General features: G+C 41.9%; 3 protein-coding genes across 4 annotated transcripts in view; 1 reads left to right on the top strand and 2 right to left on the bottom strand.

Moving 5' to 3' along the window:
* RPL10 (ribosomal protein L10) overlaps positions 1 to 4,660 on the top strand; it is a 7,992-nt gene extending 3,332 nt beyond the window's left edge. For both annotated transcript variants that reach the window (XM_018559191.1, XM_018559192.1), the window contains 3 exons: positions 1,243 to 1,381; positions 1,971 to 2,133; positions 4,438 to 4,660. In XM_018559191.1, coding sequence (XP_018414693.1) covers positions 1,243 to 1,381; positions 1,971 to 2,133; positions 4,438 to 4,593 — 458 coding nt within the window. In that variant the 3' untranslated portion in view covers positions 4,594 to 4,660. The remainder of the gene's footprint in view (positions 1 to 1,242; positions 1,382 to 1,970; positions 2,134 to 4,437) is intronic.
* Positions 4,661 to 7,177: 2,517 nt separating this feature from the next.
* LOC108789200 (deoxyribonuclease-1-like) lies at positions 7,178 to 12,949 on the bottom strand. The gene is made up of 9 exons (XM_018559152.1): positions 12,927 to 12,949; positions 12,692 to 12,836; positions 12,017 to 12,105; positions 11,508 to 11,594; positions 10,091 to 10,203; positions 9,617 to 9,729; positions 9,305 to 9,462; positions 9,128 to 9,224; positions 7,178 to 7,252 (listed from the first exon to the last, which is right to left on the bottom strand). The coding sequence occupies exons 1-9, from the start codon at positions 12,947 to 12,949 to the stop codon at positions 7,178 to 7,180; spliced, it is 900 nt and encodes a 299-aa protein (XP_018414654.1).
* A 6,334-nt stretch (positions 12,950 to 19,283) lies between these two features.
* Positions 19,284 to 19,651, bottom strand: part of LOC108789201 (deoxyribonuclease gamma-like) — a 23,040-nt gene continuing 22,672 nt past the window's right edge. The window contains exon 8 of the mRNA XM_018559153.1: positions 19,284 to 19,410. Coding sequence (XP_018414655.1) covers positions 19,284 to 19,410 — 127 coding nt within the window. The remainder of the gene's footprint in view (positions 19,411 to 19,651) is intronic.

Here is a 19,651-nt window from a genome sequence, read left to right on the forward strand (position 1 = left end):
CATATCCTCCCTTTGTACGAAGATAACCTTCACCTAAAGTAAAATGCTTCTAGAAATGAATGTCAGTCTGTCTGCTTTAAGGGCAGATATTTAAGCTTTGGAACAGGATCACATGAAATGACTGCAAGTGTGATTGTGGTAACCATAGGTTTGATTTACTAAAATCGCTTTTGTTCACTTCATATGCTCAGTCATTAAGGAAGTTTCTTTCAATGAACCCGATTGGCAGATAAGAATGAATACCATATAAGTGAGGTTTACTACTGTATTGTGAACTGTGATTGGTTTGCACTGATCATAGGGTACAGAGCTACTTAAGCAAGCAACCTTCAGGTATTTAGTGCTGACAGTTTACACAGCTTTATGTACAGTGCATTTAAATCAGTCCCTGCCCTCAAGGAGCTTACAATCTCTAAGGCCCCGATCTCGCATACATGTAGACAGGAGCCAATTAACCTTCCAGCATGTGTTCTGAGTGTGGGAGGAAATCGGAGTACCCGGAGGAAACCCACACAAGCACAGGGAGAACATGCCAAAAACCTTTCCACTGGATCTTTAATAGGCTCTTTAAGTTTCTTCTGGATGGTTTAGTCCTTCCATCTTTCACCTCTAACTGAAAAATGGCTGGGGTGACACTGTTCCATGTATTACCCACCAATGTGTTTTTAGGGGTTTTGGAAAAGAATGGTAAAACCTTAAAGCAATGTGCGGGATAGGGATTTGCAGCTAATTAAGCCGACCATCTTTTGCAGTTATCAGAAGCTGGTGTGCAATGGCTGCATACAGCAATTCTTTGGTTGTGTATGTGCTTTGTTTTACCCATACAAAGTGCTCTAAGGGACCTTGGAGACATTGCTACTGCTGATAGATATGTATTTTAGTAAGGGTTACTGGAAGACGTTATGGGAAATTCAGAGTTAGGACTTACCGGTAACTCTATTTCCATTAGTCTTCCAGGACAGCAACTGCCCGCCCATTGATGCTTGTAGTGTTAATGTGATGTAGTGGTATTGCCTGTTTGTGCCTTGTCTTTTTCCAGCTTGCCTTCGGTTCTCGTGATGACTGAGGGAGTGGAGGAGAGGAGGGTCTTTTAAGCAGATTAAGTGACGTGTTTCCTGTGTGTGGGGGAGGAGATTCCATCTCGTGATGCTGTGATGCTGTCCTGGAAGACTAATGGAAATAGAGTTACCGGTAAGTCCTAACTCTGAATTTCTCCTGCTTAATGGACTTATCTTTTCCCAGCTCTTGAAGCTGCTCGTATCTGTGCCAACAAGTACATGGTGAAGAGTTGCGGCAAGGATGGTTTCCACATCAGAGTGCGCCTCCACCCATTCCACGTCATTCGCATTAACAAAATGTTATCCTGTGCTGGGGCTGATAGGTAAATATGATGGATGCGATGAATGCTAAGCCGGGTAGTCAAAGCCGTTTTACTAAGCTGCAACACTTTGCAGAAACTGCTTGATTTAAAGATTTCAGTCTGTAGTATTCGAGTTTTGTGTAGCCAGTTAGATTAGAAGTGGCATTTTGGCATGTTTTGTTTGAGGCCGGATCACTTGGGAACCTACACATACTCCATACAGATGGTGTAAGTTCTCATTGCATGCTACTTGGCCACCTTGCTGATTGATACTTGCCTACAGATCTAATAATGTTTCAAGTGAACATTGGTGTAGCAGTATCTATCAGCTCGGTGCTTTGCATTGTGACCATTACTCTTAAGTTTTTTCAGTTTGTTCCAACAGTAAGTGAAATTCATAGTCTGCCTGGCATTTAAGCATTTTCTTTCTTTGCAGCTAATTAAGCCGACCAACTTGTGCTCTAATCACAAGCTGGTGTGCAATGGCTGCATACATTATGATCCTTGGCTGTGTATGTGCTTTGCTGCCTGTGCAAAGAGCTCTAAGGGGCCTTGGAGACATCTCTGTGCCAACATCTCCTCCGTTTCTAACATACATTTACCTTGACAGGCTCCAGACTGGAATGCGTGGTGCTTTTGGGAAACCTCAGGGCACAGTGGCCAGAGTTAACATTGGACAGATCATCATGTCCATCCGCACCAAGACCCAAAACAAGGAGCATGTGATTGAAGCTCTGCGCAGAGCCAAGTTCAAGTTCCCTGGCCGCCAGAAGGTAATATACTGATCGAAGTGATGAATCAGATAATAAAATATACAGTCCTGGCCTGTCTTTAATTTTTGAGTTAGGCTTCTGGTTCAGTTAATGTGTAACTCGACTAGCTTATTGTTTTGTTTTTGTGGCATCCAAGGCTGTATAGCTGTTATTTGTTTTTCTTCTTTTTTTTTTAATACCTGGAAATCCTGTTGGTAATGGTGCTTCTGTTACAGGCTGACCCACATGGAGCTGCTGCCTTGCAATTGGCAGCCTGCCATTTGCACTCTCAGTTGCCTGTAGGACTGCCCCTTTGATAAACCTTATGGGCATCCCGGTGGCCAGCTTAAGGGGGAGTTACAAAATGGTGGCTGACCATGCTGATTTGCAGGGCATTGTTGTCTGCCTCTAACAAAGTGCTGTTACTGGAAGAAACTTGTGTTTAACTTGCAACAAATTCACAAAAATTATTTGCTTAGCCATTTGACATCCGCGGTGTTAAACCCCCTTCCCATCCAGGCCATTTTTCAGTATTCAGCGCTACGGTACTTTGACATTTACTCCGTCATGCAGCGCTGTACTGAAATTAATTTTATTTTATACCATTTTTTAGTGACAGATAGAGCTTTCTTTTGGTATTCACCACTACGGGTTTTATTTTTTACTATATTAAGGAAAAATTACCGAAATTAAAAAAACAGTTCCCCCTATATTAAATGATAAAACATTTATTACCCAATTTTTTGGTAAAATATAAAAGACGGGGTCACGTCGGGTAAAAAGACACCAAACATGTCAAGCCTTAAAATTGCGTGCGCGAAACCTAAAAAAAAAACGATAATACCCAAAATTGGCCATAGGCGACGCTTTAAAAGCTTTTACCGCTCATTTTAGTGTTATCGGTGATGGCCTTAAAATTGCTCACACTGCGACATTCGCGGCGATATGCAACATGTTGTAACATGTGTAGCGCAATTGTAATTTTTGCGCGCTGGGGCACCGGACGCGTATTTACGTTTATAGGCGCGTAAACGTGGGGGTGGGGGAGTTAAACATTTTGGGGGGGTTTTTTCCCCTTTTTTTATATGTGGCTTTTATTTTATTTTATTTTTTTATGTGTTACTTTTCTTTTTTTTTATTTATATTTTTTTTTTTGCACTTATTGTTATTGCTATTATATAGGGGGATAACAACCCCCTATATAATAGCAAAGGCACACTGACAGGTCCTCTTTATGGAGATATTAGGGGTCTCTAGGACCCCTAATATCACCTATGGACCCCAAAAGAAGCTGATGAAGCAGAGATCTGCTTTATCAGCTTCTTCTCTCTGGCTATAGCAGCCAGATGACTGACAGGTGAATGCGGAAGTGATGTAATGCACATCACCTCTGCATTCACAGCCCAGAGGGAGATCAGGAAGGAGCTGATCGCTCTTCCTCCTGACGCCCTCCCGGGCCGCAGATGGGGCAGCAGAAAAAAACGAGGGCATATAGACGATCGGCGGGCTAATGAGCCGCCGATCGTCTATGTGAAACACCCGGTAACGGATTGGTGCATTGGTCGGGTCATTTCTGCCCGTGCGCGCCCGCAGAAAAAAATGCTGTCTGGAGACGGCAACCCACCAATGCTGCAGTGCCGTCCGTCTGTTTTTTTACAACGGGCAGACGGCAAGTGTTTAAAGCTCTACCCTGTGAGAAAGGGTTAAAAATTAGGTTTTTCATACTCTGGATCTTCAGTACAAGCTTTTTGTTAAAGGGGGGGAAGGGGTGTTAGATCTTCAGGTTTCCTCATGTCCCATTTGGGAACAGTGTGCTTCTGTCCTGATGAGCGTATAGGAAATGTAAATTCCCCCATGAGAATGCAGACCTCAATAAACTGCTTCTAAACCTTTACTATTTGGAGTTCCACTTCAACTACATTGACATGGTCTGTTTAGAAGTTGCTTCTGGGTAAGGTTGGTCCATTGCAGGGAGTGTTACTAGAATATCTAAAAAATAAGTCAAGGCAACTGGACTTTCTGTACTTTTCTTGAAGACGTTTCACTGGCCATCCATCCAGCTTTCTCCATTCAGAATGACTTGTACAATATTCTCTGGGAAAATTCTCTTGTACAAGTCATTCTGAATTGAGAAAGCTGGTTGGATGGCCAGTGAAACATCTTCAAGAAAAATACAGCAAGTCCAGTTGCCTTATTTTTCACAGATATTCCATGACCTGGATGAATGAGAACCTTCAGACATGTTACTAGAATATTCAGCTTTTAATTGTTCTATAATTTTAGCATTTATTACTGCTACTCAGTTTTGTCCCTAATCTTCTCCAGATTCACATTTCCAAGAAGTGGGGATTCACAAAGTTCAACTTTGAAGACTTTGAGAACATGGTGGCTGAGAAACGTCTTGTTCCCGATGGCTGTGGTGTCAAGTACATCCCTAACCGAGGTCCCCTGGAAAAATGGAAGTCACTGCATGCTGAATGAGCGCCCCACTTGTATCTGGCCTATGTACTTTGAGATCTTGTATCAATAAAGTTTTCAGGCACAATGTGTCTTCTGTATAGCTTCACCACATGAGGCTGTATGTTTAAAAAAACAAACTTGATTACATTTTTATTTATTTATCCTTTATGAATTTACATTTTCTAGCACAAGCCTGTGCATATTAGGTGTCCCATCCCTTTAATGCATGCTTGCCTGGTTAGTAAACTGGTATGACCTGAGACTAGGTTCAGGATGACCCCAGAGCAGATAAGTGATGCATTTGTCTTCCCATCCCCTTCATGCAGTGTGACTGATGCACCCAATTAAGGCCAACTCCACCCAAAATTACTTGTGTGGACATTGGTTAGTTGCATTTGTCTGCTGATATCTTTTGAGACTTAAATTCCCCTACAATATCTTCATAACCCTACAAAGGTCACTTTTAGGCCAAGTTTCTAACAAAGTGCTGTTACTGGAAGAAACTTGTGTTTTAACTTGCAACAAATTCTGTATCCTGTGAGAAGTGATACAGTTCATATCCCATTTCGTCAGTGTTGGTGTGCCGCGGTGCTTTCCATTTTTAATGGCACCTTGCCAAAGCACTTGTGTGCTTAAAAATAATAATATGGATGACATTCTAAGGAGTGAGCTGCCTTAACACAATAAGGATAATTTAGCAGGACTGAATCAGTTCCCCCAGCAAGCAGTCGGCTTCTAGTTTTCTTTTTCAAAGCTTAACTGGAAAAGCTGATTAGTTGCTATACACGGCTGTTCCAGATTCTGTCTGCTCCAGTTTTAGTAAGTTTTCCCCAATGTGCTTCTAAAGAACTATTCTGGGGGAAAACTCTTGGCCTGGTTCACACCTGGGTGTTTTGTAGCGCGTTCCTACGCTCTGCAAAACACTCAGAAAATCCCATTATTTCCTATGGGTATGGTTCACTCCTGGGCGTATTACAGGCCCTATGAACACGCTGCAAAACGCCCTACGCACAAAGTACAGGAGCTTCTTTATGGCGTTTTTGTTGCAAGTTTCCATTGGGATACAGCCAAGTAGCCCTCAGATGGGTTTTTTACTGCGATTCGTGTGACAAATGCGCATATTTGATACGCCTAGGTGTGAACCCAGCCTTAACCCCTGCACTGCAAGGGTTAAGTGCTCATTTGTCTATAGGTTAAAAGAAAGTTATACTTGTTTTGGATCCGGTTTCTTGTGCAGTGATGTCCCTTGTCCTTTCGTCCTATACACTATAGAACGTGATGACTGAGTATCCTTAGGGCCTGTTCACACGACGTCTGTTTTGTGTGCTGACCGGCTCCGTACGCTGCTGCACTCAAAATGTATCCTTATGTGTTTTATGGGCTCCAGTTCTCACGTGCACAGTCCGTTCAGCTTACGATAGAAAGAATACTGCATGTCACATTTTGTCTGTAACTAACATACTAACAGCCCCACTCCAGCAAAAAAAAAACACTGCATCAGTCTGCAGATCAGGACCTGATATCATGTGAACAGGCCCTTAGACCACTGCAGCGGAGGCCGAAGGGATGGATCTAAGAGCCAGCTGCCTCAGAGGATCAGTTGAGTAACTTTTTTTGAACCTAGACAAGCACTTAACCCTTGCGTTTGGGGCTAAGCATTTTTTTGACCCCAGGGTTCTGCTTTTAATACAATTTTAAACGTCAGATTGTCGTCCCCACTTCCATGCAGGACAAATCAACAGGATTGCTGCATACCTCAGCTGTGTCCAGCAACCCATAACTAGTTTATCAGCTGCTGTGAGGAGTGGAAGCTCGGTAGCCGTAGCTGCTGATCTGTTATGGTCAAGTGCTTGAATATATTACAGGTATTCCTCACTTAACGACAGAGTTCCGTTCATACGACCAGGTAGTTAAATGAATTGGTTGCGAAGTTAAGAACTCTATACCATACTGCATTAGTACAGTACTGAACAGCGCACTGTACATCGGGCAATAAAATACTTACTGGGACCTGCAGTGAAGAACGGAGGACATCACTTCCGCTGGCGAGATGTCGTGCTGACACGTAAGGTCAGTCATAAGTGCAAGTGGTCGCAAAGCAGGTAAGCAATGAATGTCTGTATAGACCATGGAGGGCTAGTCACAAATCTAAATATACAAATCCCATCATCCATTTGCCTTGGGGATTCATGCCTGTGTCTTGCAGTGTCTAATGGTATTTGTAGTTTTATTATAGGGGAAGGCTGACATTTGACTACTCTTGATATATGGCAAGGAAAGGGTTTCCAGAACTAAGCCTTGTAGGAGGTAAGAATGCCCACAAGACTTGCTGGGTGTCTCAATACACCCGGGACCAGTAAAACGGCAAATTGTTTTCCGAACCAGTGTTGTCGTTTAAATGTCAGTTGTCCTGCTTCCCAGTAATTGGTTTAATGCACTGCAGCTCTGGGCATTGAAAGTAGGTTTTATCTGAGTGACTTGCCTTCTGCTTTCTAAACGTCGAAGTAGTTTGGTCAATAGAACATAGACTGGAATGTGATAAGATGTAATGTAATGACTGATCAGCAAAATGTACAAAGTTTATTGGAATCTTGGTATGAAATGGTTATAGTTCTCTGTCCATTCTTGGGTCTGTCCTGAGGTTGACCTCCACTGGGAAGTGGTCACTGACCTCCAGAGCCTGTGAAGAAGAAAACCTTTTAGGATTTGTGTTCTTTACTTGACATTGATCTGCCTTAGGGGGCCTTGCTAGGGGCCTACTTGCAGGTATTTGGCATTCTAACAACATTCCATGAAACTTGCACTCAAACATAGGATTGATATAGCTGAAGGAAAGTCCTAGCTAGCTGCTGTTTCTGGCCTCAGGCCCAGTTCACACCAAGGTGGCATTCTTTTTATGCATGTTTTGATTGATTGGCAGCTCAAGAAACATTGAGGAACCAATCCTTGGTCTAAAGGTGCTAGCTTACTGACTTTCTCTCCCGTTCATTGAAGGACACAGGGCAACAGATCGTAGATCCTGAATGGTAGGGTATATCGCCACCTGCAGGAGTAGGACGCTAGGCACATAACAAAAAGACAAGACAGCCTAGGGGCGGCCCCTGCTGGTGGCCCAACCCCTCACTTGCTGACAAGTCTCCAGTTTTTTGCCTAGCGTCAGGAGTAAGGAGCTAAATTTTCCCTGAAGAATCTTTTTACTGCTGGGGGGGTGGGTGGTACCGCGTTGTCCCTGGAAGCCTTTTCCTCTGTCATGGATGGGTTTGTGACGCGCATGGAGCGTGCCTTGAAGCAGCACCTAAGAAGCGGGCCCTAACTTTGCCGTCCCCTGCCTTGTCGGGGGAATCCGAGGAGGAGGGGGAGCTGCACACCACGGCCGCCAGCCTTTGGGGCTGGGGCGGGGTCTTGGGCTCCTTGACAGTGCAGGGTCGTTGGTCGCCGGAGGAGTCCCGTCTGTCGATAAATGTGTTGGAACTTTTCTCTCTCTCCTTCATTGGTCGGACCGGCTCCAGGGTGATGAACGGAGAGAAAAGGATTTTACGGTGAGTACAAAAATCCTATTTTCCTGATTTACAGGCTTGCTCCATGTTTGTATTTCCCTTGCTGCTGATACCAGGAACAGCCAGCCAACTATTGTCAGAATGTCAGTGTTGGTGGCTATAATATTTTTTAATGACTAGTTCATTAAAAATATTTTTAGAACTGTTCTATGCGCCGCAGAGAGTGCATGGACATGGGTTTGACGCTAGCTGGATTTAGACTCTGGTTTTTCTAGCTGTAGCTTGAAGTGTTTCTGTAAGAACTAGGATAGTGTCCCTGAAGCTGATGTTTCCCTGTTCATTGCCTCTGTAGCTGCCTAGGGTTCATAGGACTGAAAATTATTACTTTACATTAGGGCTGTGCAAATTAACGATAAATTTCTCGATTAATCGTTAATCTTTTTGATTAAAATTTTTTTGATCACTAATGAAAATACCTCTCCACCGACTTCCGGTAGTCCTGTCGGAGATCCGGTGATGTCACCGCACTCCTCCCCCATTCCCCAAGGGGCTCCGTCGGCTAATGAAGGGAAGGAGTCCGGTGACGTCGATGTCCGTGACGTCACTGGACTCCTCCCCCTTCTCTTCGTTAGCCGACTGAGCCACTTGGGCCGGTGAGTTTGCCCAAGAAACTTTCTGCACGAGCGCCAGCCAAGGCATTGGCCTATACACATACAGCACAGCAATGAAGTAATAAAATGAACTAGGATCACACTAATCCAGCACGTTATTATTCTGAGTTGCCCCACTCAAGCGGCGGCCATATTGAGTGGGGCACGTGAGATTTATAACGTGCTGGATTAGTGTGATCCTAGTTCATTTTATTACTTCATTACTTCATTACTTCATTACTTCATTGCTGTGCTCTGTGCTCTGTGCGTTATAATTAATCGATTAAAAATGTTTTCTATTAATCGAACACGAAAATTTTAATCAGTAACAGCCCTATTTTACATATACACTGTGTAATGAAAATTTGCTTCACATTTATGATGAAACCCGGCAAGAGCCCCTCTTACCTCCTCTTCGGCGAGCCCTAGTTTCTTCTGGAAGTTGAATGGTTTGGCAGATCCTGGTATAATCGCTTTGAGAAATTCTTCTCCATGTACAACGATACTTTGTAAATATAAAGGCATGGGGTTATTACAAATCTTCAAGGACCAGCATAAACCCTCCTCTCCCCTCCCTGTATTTACCGATCATAGGCACAATGCGTTTTAGTGTTCACTGTTGTGTCGTCTTTATCACCGATCAGCCAGTGGAATGTATTACTGCTCCGCAACTGTATATTCTTCCATTCCTCATTTGTCACATAGCCGCAAGCTGCGTTTAGATCCCCGAGAAGCATAACATTCTAAGACCAGAGAAAATGTACGTTGTTTATGCCTTTCATTGGCATACGGGTAGTATTATAAACTTCCACCCAAACTGCTTCTAGGGTGTGTTTGCCCGTATGACTGGTCATTGAGCAATATCTGTCCTCTATAACAAAAGTTCTCCATGCCTACCTCCATTCTCCAGCGACTCTTCACCTCCAACATGACCTGAAGGAGACGGTTGATCTCCTTAGCTGCTTCTCTCGGGCAGGTGTGATGAGACATCAGGGCAAAGTCTTTGATAACTGTCACAAAGAACATGTGAAGCATTTACATGGAATTGATCATCAGGATGCAATACCAATTTGAAAAGCCTTTGAACCTGCAACTGCCCGAATGCAGTACTTGGGGGCAGTCTGTTGCCTAATTTGCATGAGAGCTTTAATGGCCTGGAGTTCTTATAAGCATGCAAAGTTGCCTCTCATTGATTTGTGTTTTATGGGTGTGTGATCGTTAGTAGACATAATGTGGCACCTTGAGAATGAATTTCCCTATGTGCACCCTGCTGTTTCATTTGAGTTTATTATTATTATAATACAGGATTTATATAGTGCCAACAGTGCCTGCTCTACCCTGATACTGCAAACATCAATAACCACAACCGACCTGTCCTAGGCGAGTGAAAGCGGACAACGAATGGTTCTCTTGCAAAGGCCTCGGGGTGATCTGGATGATCCTCCACATACTGATACCAGTCGACCACCTTCACCAAGTCAGATCTGCCATGTAAGGAGAGCCATAGTTACAACTCAAGGTGAAGACAATTACACATCTACAGAAAGCCAATAGTTGCACATCATAATGCATATTTTTTGATCATTGTATCACTTGCGTGCACCCCTAACCATTATAAATAAGTCCAGGACAGAGATCGCACTACATGACCTTACTATCTTTATCTAACAGTTTTAAAATGTTTGTCAAAACCAGATTGTATTAAACTGAACCTTTTACAGATCTGGGGAACTAAAAAAGAAAATTTCCTTTCACACATTTAACATTTTCACTGTTATTATCACATTTATCAATTAGTTTAGAGTGTATCACATAGGGGCCGGTTTCAGTATGCTATCGCTGTGATTTTAAAAATACAATACAAAAAAATGGCATTTCGTAGAAGAATACTTAAGCAGAGGTCATCTGGGAAAATTTCAAGTAAAAATTATGAGTAGATCCATAAATATATGCACCTGCGTGTGTAAATATGGACTTTCCCTGTAATAGTGAAAGTTGGCACCACCCACTTGTATCCCCTGAACCCCCCGTCCTTTAACATGATAGGTGGTATAATTGGCCAATAGGGAGGTAATGTTTATTTCTGTATAATTTCAGCTGCCTATATCACTGATCTCCAAATTGTTTTGATGTGGTTTTAGCTGAACGTGATAGATTTACTTAAAGGTGATACCAGCAAGGATATTTAGAATGGGGTTTACGCTTTCATTGCATTTGTTTTTGGGCACTTTTACTTTTGGGTAGAAAAGTAAAAATGCTGCATCTGTGTCCCCAAACAAGATCCACTCATCATTTGTCACAGTGACTTTTGTTATTGAGATAGAAAATGAACACAACAAGGGGAATTTATCAAAACTGGAGCAGAAAAAAGCTGGAGCAGCTGTGCATGGCAACCAATCAGCTTCTCTCTTTCATTTTCAAATCTTAGCTGAACAGACTGAAGAAAGAAGCTGATTGGTTGCCCTGGGCAACTGCTCCAGATTTTGTCTGCTCCAGCTTTGGTAAATTCCCCCCAACATGTTACAGTTGTCACTGAAACAGGAGGTGAAGGGAAATCTTCCAGATGGGCTATCTGTTCAGGTAACAAACGTCAACGTTGACATTTTCCTTTACTTTGGGGAGATTTCCACTCACACTGTCATAATTCTGGGACAGGGAGTGAAGGAAAATCACCCAGATGGGCAATAAAAACCTAGAGTATAATCCTGCCTTATTTTAACCAAATCTAAAAAGAAGAAAAAACTTTTGGTTGGAATTTGTTTTAAGGAAATGTTTTCTTCTACCATACCTGTAGATAAAGACAAACTGCTCTTTGTAGGTGTTCTTTCCCAATCTTTTACTCTCCACATGTTTGTATCGATGGACGGCGTCATACCTAAAGAAAAGGAAAATCATATGGATTTTTTTGCGTCCAAAGTTTTGTGGAGGATTTTGAGACCCTGCAGCACAAAAATGTTGAGAAAGCATACTGTATTAGCATACGCCACAATAACAAATGGGACTATTTATAAAAGTTCTGTCTGGCAAATAGCAAGGAGGATGCTGTTTACACAACAGTATACCCCTAGATGGCGCTGACGAGTACAGGCAATTGCTTTTCTCATTAGCACTCTAGGAGCTCTAGTGCAGCCCAAGGTGTATCACCAGCTTATGTTATACACCAGGATCTTTGAAACCTAATAAAGGGATGGAGAGGAAGAAAAATAAATAAAAAGAATAAAGGAAAAGGTATAGAGTGGACATCAATTAACAGAGAGGAACAATGTCACATATATTCTCAGCATGCACTTGTGGTACCGGTTGAGTTCAGACACAAGAGCTGGGACAGCTTCTCCCTTCGAATCTCTGACCTCTTGGATGGCACTGATGTCACAGCGAGCCAGAATCTGTTTTAAAAAAAAAGCGCATTTGTTTCATAGCAAGACAACCGGATAATGTTTGTGTATACACTAGTATTTTGCTCTAAAAAGAACATCCAGAGATCATTAATTGTAAAATAAAAGAATCTTCTACTGCTGAAGCTCTTCCACTTCATATGTAACAGCCCTTTTGGTACATGATACAGATCTAAAAGCAGAGCTTGCAATCATATGAAGTTCTTTGGCTCCAATCCTGCATATCCAGCAATCTACACAGAGTATTTCTGTAAGCTTTACCGTCAACTTTTAGCTGGCCACACTTGTTGAAATCTTATTTTACCAGCTCTGTACAATCTCCTTTAGAGTAACCAGCAATTACATAGTATATCAAATCATTGTGCACTGTATAGTTGTTGGTAAATGTTAGGACAATTGTAGAAGATTTTAGTGTCTGGTCAGCTAAGTCCTCTTCAAGAACCATCAACTCCTATAACTTTATAATCTAAATAAAAAAGTGAATAAGCACAGTGGAATTACTGTTCTTTACTTGTACATAATATATTTTCCCATGGCGAGCTAATGAATATTTTCATATCCAGTTACAATTACCCACCTTTACCAAGGCATCCATTATCTTCTTGTTGGATGCTTTAGCCTCTCCAAAACTCTTGATGTTAAAAGCACAGATCTTGAAAGTAGCTGCAGAGACATGCAGACCCAGCAAGAAAAGTAGAAGGGCAGGAGTTTTCATCATGTAGCTGTCAAAACAACAGAACGTACAATCTAACACACCATTTTGACTTCACTTTGATATTTGGAGCTGGTTCTGATGAATAAAGAGCGCTTACCTCTTAGCAGGATATGGTCTCATCTCACTTGACCTGTGTAGGTGAGAATGCCTTCTTGTTAAGGAATAGGTAGCTGAGGAAGTCCAAAGGAACCAAACTACTGAATATCCATTACAACACTATCATCATGTTGCTAAATCAAAAACACTTTGCTGGTATTATTTTAGTAAATGATGGATTGGTGGAATTAGTGCAGAAATATTGAGCCCAGAAGGGTGTTGGAGCTAGAAATAAGTCACAGTAGGTACTATCTCTATTCAAAAGAAGCCAAAGTTACAGAATGGGTCTCTGGTATATGGAAGAATAAGTATTGCTGAAATTCTGATGAATATTCTGGCTTATCAGCACAGCATGAAATATTAGTATCCTAGAAGGATAGATGAAGTACCACCACAGTAGATGTTATGGCGATCCAGAGGAATAGATTCAGCAAATCCAGAGGTTGAAGAAACCACACAGTAGATAATTTAGGACTCTAAGACCAAAAGATGAGTAAACATGAATGATGCCACAAATACCGGAAGGAAACAGGAGCAGGAGATGATCTAAAAAGGCAACAATGTTCAGAATAATAGTAAAAATGTGATCCTTAGTAAGTTTCTAATGTAACAGTCCAGCAGATGTTTTGAACACCAAAGAATGTACTCGACTCACTGAAGAACCAGTACAATATTTCCTGAAAATGTTAGTAGCTCCAAAAAAGCTATAAGACCGGAGAGTAATTCATTGATATAAGGTCCTTGATATTGAATCTCAGGCTGCCAGAGGATTAGACGGGACAAACGCCAAGTCAGTGGATGATGAATGAGCAGTTGATTTTGTTAATGTTCAGAAGTAACAGGTTCATATACACACACACAGGAGGTCTGTGAACAGAGGACAGAAAGTTGCCTGCTGTGTCAGTGCTGGGTCAGCAGGCTCTGGAACATAAGAGAACGGACAATACACAAGGCTGCAGCCTGCAAGAGGACCATTCTGCAATGTACAACATTTTTTTTAAAAATAATTGTCCCATGAGGTCTGCCTCATGACAAGCACGTGGCAACTACCTAGAAGCTAAATTGTCCTTCAACCCCAATAAATAAACACACCGTAGTGGTTATAAAAATCCTGTATGAAAATGTAATATACTTTAAAGCCTTGCACTTTGCTACATCTCCTTAATGCAAAGGGTTATTTTCCCAACAGTTTAATCAATGTTCAAAGAGCAAATAACTTCAGCACCAATCATCTTTCACTGAGCTTACAACACCACTGTACTAAAATAATTGGTTATAGGCAATCATTGTTATGTTAGCAATGATGATTTTCATATACCCTGTTTCCCCGAAAATAAGACCTACCCCAAAAATAAGACCTAGTACTATTTTTGGGAATTGTTAAAATATAAGACCTATCCCGAAAATAAGACCTAGTTGTGACCATTCCCAGGGCCAGTGGTGGCATAAGGGGGAACTTGAAGAGCCGTGGGAGAGGCAGGAGAGAATCAGCGGTGCCAACAAAGCCGGCGCTAGAGGAAGCAAGGCAGCACAGACGGGAGCAGAGCCGCATAAGCCGATGCCTTCTCTATAGCGCCGGCTCTTGTCACAGACGGAGTGATACCAAATGCACTCCGCCTGTGAGGAATCGATAGTGAAAGTGCGCTTCGCTCATTCTGGCCAGCGATTGGTTAGTAAATTGCTCTTGGAAATGTACGGCACCCCTGATTGCCCTGATCACCATATTTTTGTACATGAATAAGTGTGGATTGTTGTACATAAAAAAACAAAAAATAAGACCTATCCCGAAAATAAGACCTAGTGTGTTTTTTTGAGCCCCAAAAAATATAAGACAGTGTCTTATTTTCGGGGAAACACGGTAGTTTGTGCTCTCACTTCAGTAGTTGGAAGGCTGAGTGGGCATTTGTTATGGGCCCTCCATCATAGTGGGATTCCTGATGTTACACTGTACTGGCTGTACAGTAGGCACTTCTGTTGCTTTCTATCAGCTTTTATCTGTAGGAATCCACTACATCCAGTTTAATTTACTAGATTGATCAATGGATAGACATGCCGTTGGTGGAAACATTAATACACCGTGTAACACAATAACAACAAAGTAACAAAGTAATGCATTTTATTTCAAATTGTTATCAAGAATGACTTTCTGGAGCTTTATTTAATTGTTTTCAGACACACTTTTAAAGATATAATTGTATTTAAAAAAAAAATCAAATAATAACAGTGATTTAATGAGAATTACACAGAAAAAAAAACTATTATGACATCCATACATAAATAATTCTGTCTAACAGTAATTTGACCTTAATGCAAGCTGTAAAACTTTAAAAAAAAAGTTTAACCCAGGGACACCCAGGGCAACAAGGGAACACATAGACAGGAAGACACCAAATGCAATAGAAAACTCATAGAAGTTCTTTAACCTTACCCCTGTGCTTTAAAAAGAGTATTTTTTCCTGACCCAATGTGGAGAGATTTCCAATTCTTTTTTTCTGTCCCCCTGACCCTGATCACATAGTCAAGTGAAGGGGTACCTCCCCAAGGGGGAAATAATAAAAAATAAAACCATCGGGGCTTACACAAAGCAAACAAAAAGGTTTGGTTAGAGCTGGACTGTAATCTATTACATACAGACATGGGCACATTTGTTGGTACCCTTACAACGCTTTGAAACAATGCTTTATTCTTCCTGAACAATGATGAAATTAAAAGCAATTGTCTCATGCCTGCCTTTGGTATGACATAGCGTAAAGCAAAGAAAGTGTAAAATGGCCTAGACATATTTGTTGGCACCCCTAGAAATTACTATAAATAGCAGGATCATAGTGATATTTTAAATGAAATGTTTTCTGTAATTAGTATGACACATGTCTTCAATCATGCCATCAGTCAGTCAACCTATTTAAATGGAGAAAGCAGTCACTCTAGTCTGTAGCGCCATCGTGTGCACCACACTGAACATTGACCAGAGAAATCAACATGTCAAATGGAAAGGTTACGAGACCATCTCCAAGCAGTTTGGTGTTCCTGTGACTACAGTGGCAAATATTATAAGGTTTAAGTTCCGGAAGTGTAGCCAACCTCCCTGAATGTGGCCGCACAAGGAATATCGACCCTAGATTTAATAAAAGCATAGTGCAAAAGCTAGATAAAGGAAAATTTCCAAAAATAAACATGCTGAAATTCAGGGTCAAGGTACATCCGTGAGCCAGTAAACTTAATGGAAGATGACCCATGTGGACTCCACTGTAGAAAGAGAAACATAAAAGAGCCAGACTGGAATTTGCTAATATGCATATTAATAAACCACTATAATAGAGATGCACCAATACCGTTTTATTGGTATCAAGTACGAGTACCAATATTTTTTCTTTGGTATTCGCTCATACCGAATACTGATACTGGAAGTCCCATTAAAGGAAGCCAGGTGGCGTGTAAAGACTCGCCACCTGGCTTCCCGAATAGCAGGGAAGCCATCTCCATGCTTCTTCGTCACCAGGTGACGAGGAAGCATGGAGCCGGCTTTTTGGCCAATGAGGAAGCTGGGAACGGGTAATGACTCACCGTCCGGTTTCCTCATTGGCCATCTTCCCAACAAATCAGGAAGCTGGGCAGAGAGTCATTACACGCTGCCCAGCTTCCTGATTGGCCGGAAAGCTGTCTCCATGCTCCCTCATCAGGAAGTCAGGCAATGTATAATGACTCGCTGCCCAGCATCCTAATGCTGGAGGTTCGGGTATCAGGCTAGGCATCGGAGCATTTGGGCGAGTACGAATACTCGCCCAAATACTAGTATTGGTATATCCCTACACTATGATTCTGTAAAAGAAATCAGCTCTATGTTCACAGACAAAAAAAATATTAAGCTTTTATGGAAAAGAACACTGTAGCAGAGAAAGTGCCAAGAATTAGAGGGGATGTCAAAGAGGGGACATTCTCCCCAAAGAGTGGTTAAGACACGTACAAAACCATAAGAAGATTCAGCCCACCAGATTTTACCTGTAGTTAAATATCACTCTTGGGTGGCCCAACCCTTAAAAGTTTGATAAAATGTGTTAGTACTGTACATCTATATACAATTCAAGCACATGATATTACAACCACATACCCCTCTGCTCTTCTCTTATCAGAAACGTATAAAAATATTAGCTGCCTAAATTGTATGAGCCAGTTACAAAATATTTGCCTACTCAAGGATGGAAACTTTAGAAATAAAGGTAAGTAGACCTCAAGTGCTAACTCTGGCATTTGTGCATTGTTTAGTATTCATTCATGAACTTGGCTTATTAGATCCACCAACAACAGGGTCAAGCTTTCTGTGGAGCATGATAGATGCCCCTAGAGGAGGTGGAAACCATACCTCCTGGCTGTCAGTTAAAGACAGCACAAAGACAGCATTTTTATCAGCAGTACACAATATTAGGAGCAAAATATAAGACCTTATACATAACTGTATGAGAAAGCATTAATGCTACAGAATATTTCTGTTCTAATCCCATTATTCCTGATATTGAAGAAGCACCTGGATTAAGAAGCACTTGGAGAAGAGGTAGTGAAGGTGGTGATTTGGGGTTCAAATGGCAACTAACATTCCTGAGTACACTTGTGTTATTGCACTTGAAGAGCATGTGAAGACTGTAGGAACAGAAGAATGCAGGTGCCAAAAAATCCAGATATGAATTGTGGAGAGAAGGCTCTAAAAAAAGGCAACTAACAATGGAGTCTTTGCAACTGGACCAATTCATCAATAAAGCCACCTAGGCAATTTCCTTGGGACACAAGTTATCGAAAGTCCCAATACGTTTCTCACAAACATTTAAATCAGGCCGCATGATCTATTTTTGATGTTGTCCTTATCCTTTGTTAAGCTGGTTTTGCTGTTAAAGAGATGAACCAGGTTCAGAAGACTAGCAATCCAGGGACAGTGGTACATTCTTGGATAGTGAGAGCTAGACAAGCACTATATAAAAATACAATAATCAAATAGAGGAGAGAGCTGTACACATCAATGGTTAAAAGAGTTGTGTGAGTTTGCTGCTGATGCAGGTCAGGACATGCTCTGAAGCACAAAGATACATATTGCACAAATATATTACACTCAATGAGAGAAGTGTAGCATAAAACAGCATCAGAAGATGGAGTTTTACATCTGCAGTAAGTGGTTTCCATTTTTTTGGACTTTTCCCTTTACCCTCAATATAAAGTTTTTGTTGCTCCAGCAGTAAAGACACTCAGAACAATGAGTGTAACAGATGGAAGCAATGTTTGAGTGCTACCAAACTTCACATTAAGATCTGCCAAGGTCCTGCAAAAAAAAAAAAAAAACAGCGTTCACTGTTAGGGTTCACAGGAGACAAAAAATACACCGTATAGCCATTCAAGACACACATATGTTGGTGGAGTTAAAGCTGACCTTTCAACTACTTAACCTGGAACGCAGGCAGATTAGTGCCTGCGTTCCGGTCCAGTGCAATCTGCAAAAATAATGCAAGCACTATTTTTGCAGATGGCACTGCACCAGAATGCGGGCACTAACATGCCTGTGTTCCAGGTGCGGGTGATCACACTGCAGGCAGGGGGCATTGCTGCGGTGCCATTGAATTAATCGCCACGCCCCCTCCCGCCCCTAAACGCAGGGAGCTGACCGGCTTGCGTTCCAGAGGCTAAACGCTCTGGAATGCAGACTCTGTGGTGTGAACCGGCCCTAAAAGGTGTATTTGAAATGAAACAGGTAAGGGCTTGTTCACACCAAGTGCGGAACAGAGCAGTTGCAGTCCAAAATCCAGTGTACCCATCACACTCCTGACCGAATAATACCCTTAGAGTCAGGGTGGGTGCCAAAGTGACTGCAGATGCCTCTGCAATCCAAAATAAGTGCATGTATAAATTCCATTGTAGTGCGAGTGACTTTATACATACACAGAGCAGTTACAGAAAGCATAAATGTATTCCAATGCTATTTTGGGCTCTAGTTCACACCACAGCGTTCAGTTCCAGAGCACGTGAAAAAACTGCAGCATGCCCTATTTTTTCTGCTCTGGAACACACCAAAATGCATGTAAATGCATCAAAAACACATGCAAATGCCCTGGAACACACTGGACTACACCTGAAAGCCCATTTTAGGCTAACAAAAAAAAAATGGTCCGGAACGTGCAGATACTCATGTGGATCCGGATTTGGTGTGAACAAGCCCTTAAGGCTGGAACCTATAACTGGTTTTAAGGCTCCCTATGTCCTCATTGAGGAGATTTCCTCACTTCATGGACAGGGTGTGAGAGGTTTCAGACAATCTAACCTTTCTGCACCCTATACAATATTAAAACATTATTCCTCTTGAGAGACTTTATAGTTCTCATCAAGCCATAGAAGTCTCCTTATCTTCATTCCATACCTCCGCCTCTGTGAGTCCCAGCTCATTTGTAAAATTGTAAATTCCGGCAGTTTTCACCGACCGTACCAATTCCTGCCCGTACACCACTATCCTGGAAAAGAAAAGTAACATCAAGATAAATGCTTTCTCCTGCCTACAGATGATGATGTCATCTCAGCCAAGACCAAGTTCCCAGACTGGAGCTCAAGGACTGTTTTATAACAATAAAAGGTGAAGCTTTTTTGATAAACGATTCTGTGGCTGTTTATTGTGACATGTAAGGAACACATTCAGGGCAGCCATCAGAAATTTTGGGGCCCCTTACACGGCTTTAGGCCGGACCCCCCCCCCCC

The sequence above is a fragment of the Nanorana parkeri genome, unplaced genomic scaffold (genome assembly GCF_000935625.1).
Source record: "Nanorana parkeri isolate BGI_ZX_2015 unplaced genomic scaffold, ASM93562v1 scaffold380, whole genome shotgun sequence".
Classification (NCBI taxonomy): Eukaryota; Metazoa; Chordata; class Amphibia; order Anura; family Dicroglossidae; genus Nanorana; species Nanorana parkeri.

Excerpts from the sequence above, each read along its gene's own strand:
- LOC108789200 (XM_018559152.1), bottom strand. The coding sequence starts at position 12,949 with ATGAGACCATATCCTGCTAAGAG. Across the intron at positions 11,595-12,016 it reads CTTGTGTCTGAACTCAACCG|GTATGACGCCGTCCATCGAT; the intron begins GTACCACAAGTG and ends CCTTTTCTTTAG. Across the intron at positions 7,253-9,127 it reads TAGGGCTCGCCGAAGAGGAG|GCTCTGGAGGTCAGTGACCA; the intron begins GTAAGAGGGGCT and ends TCTTCTTCACAG.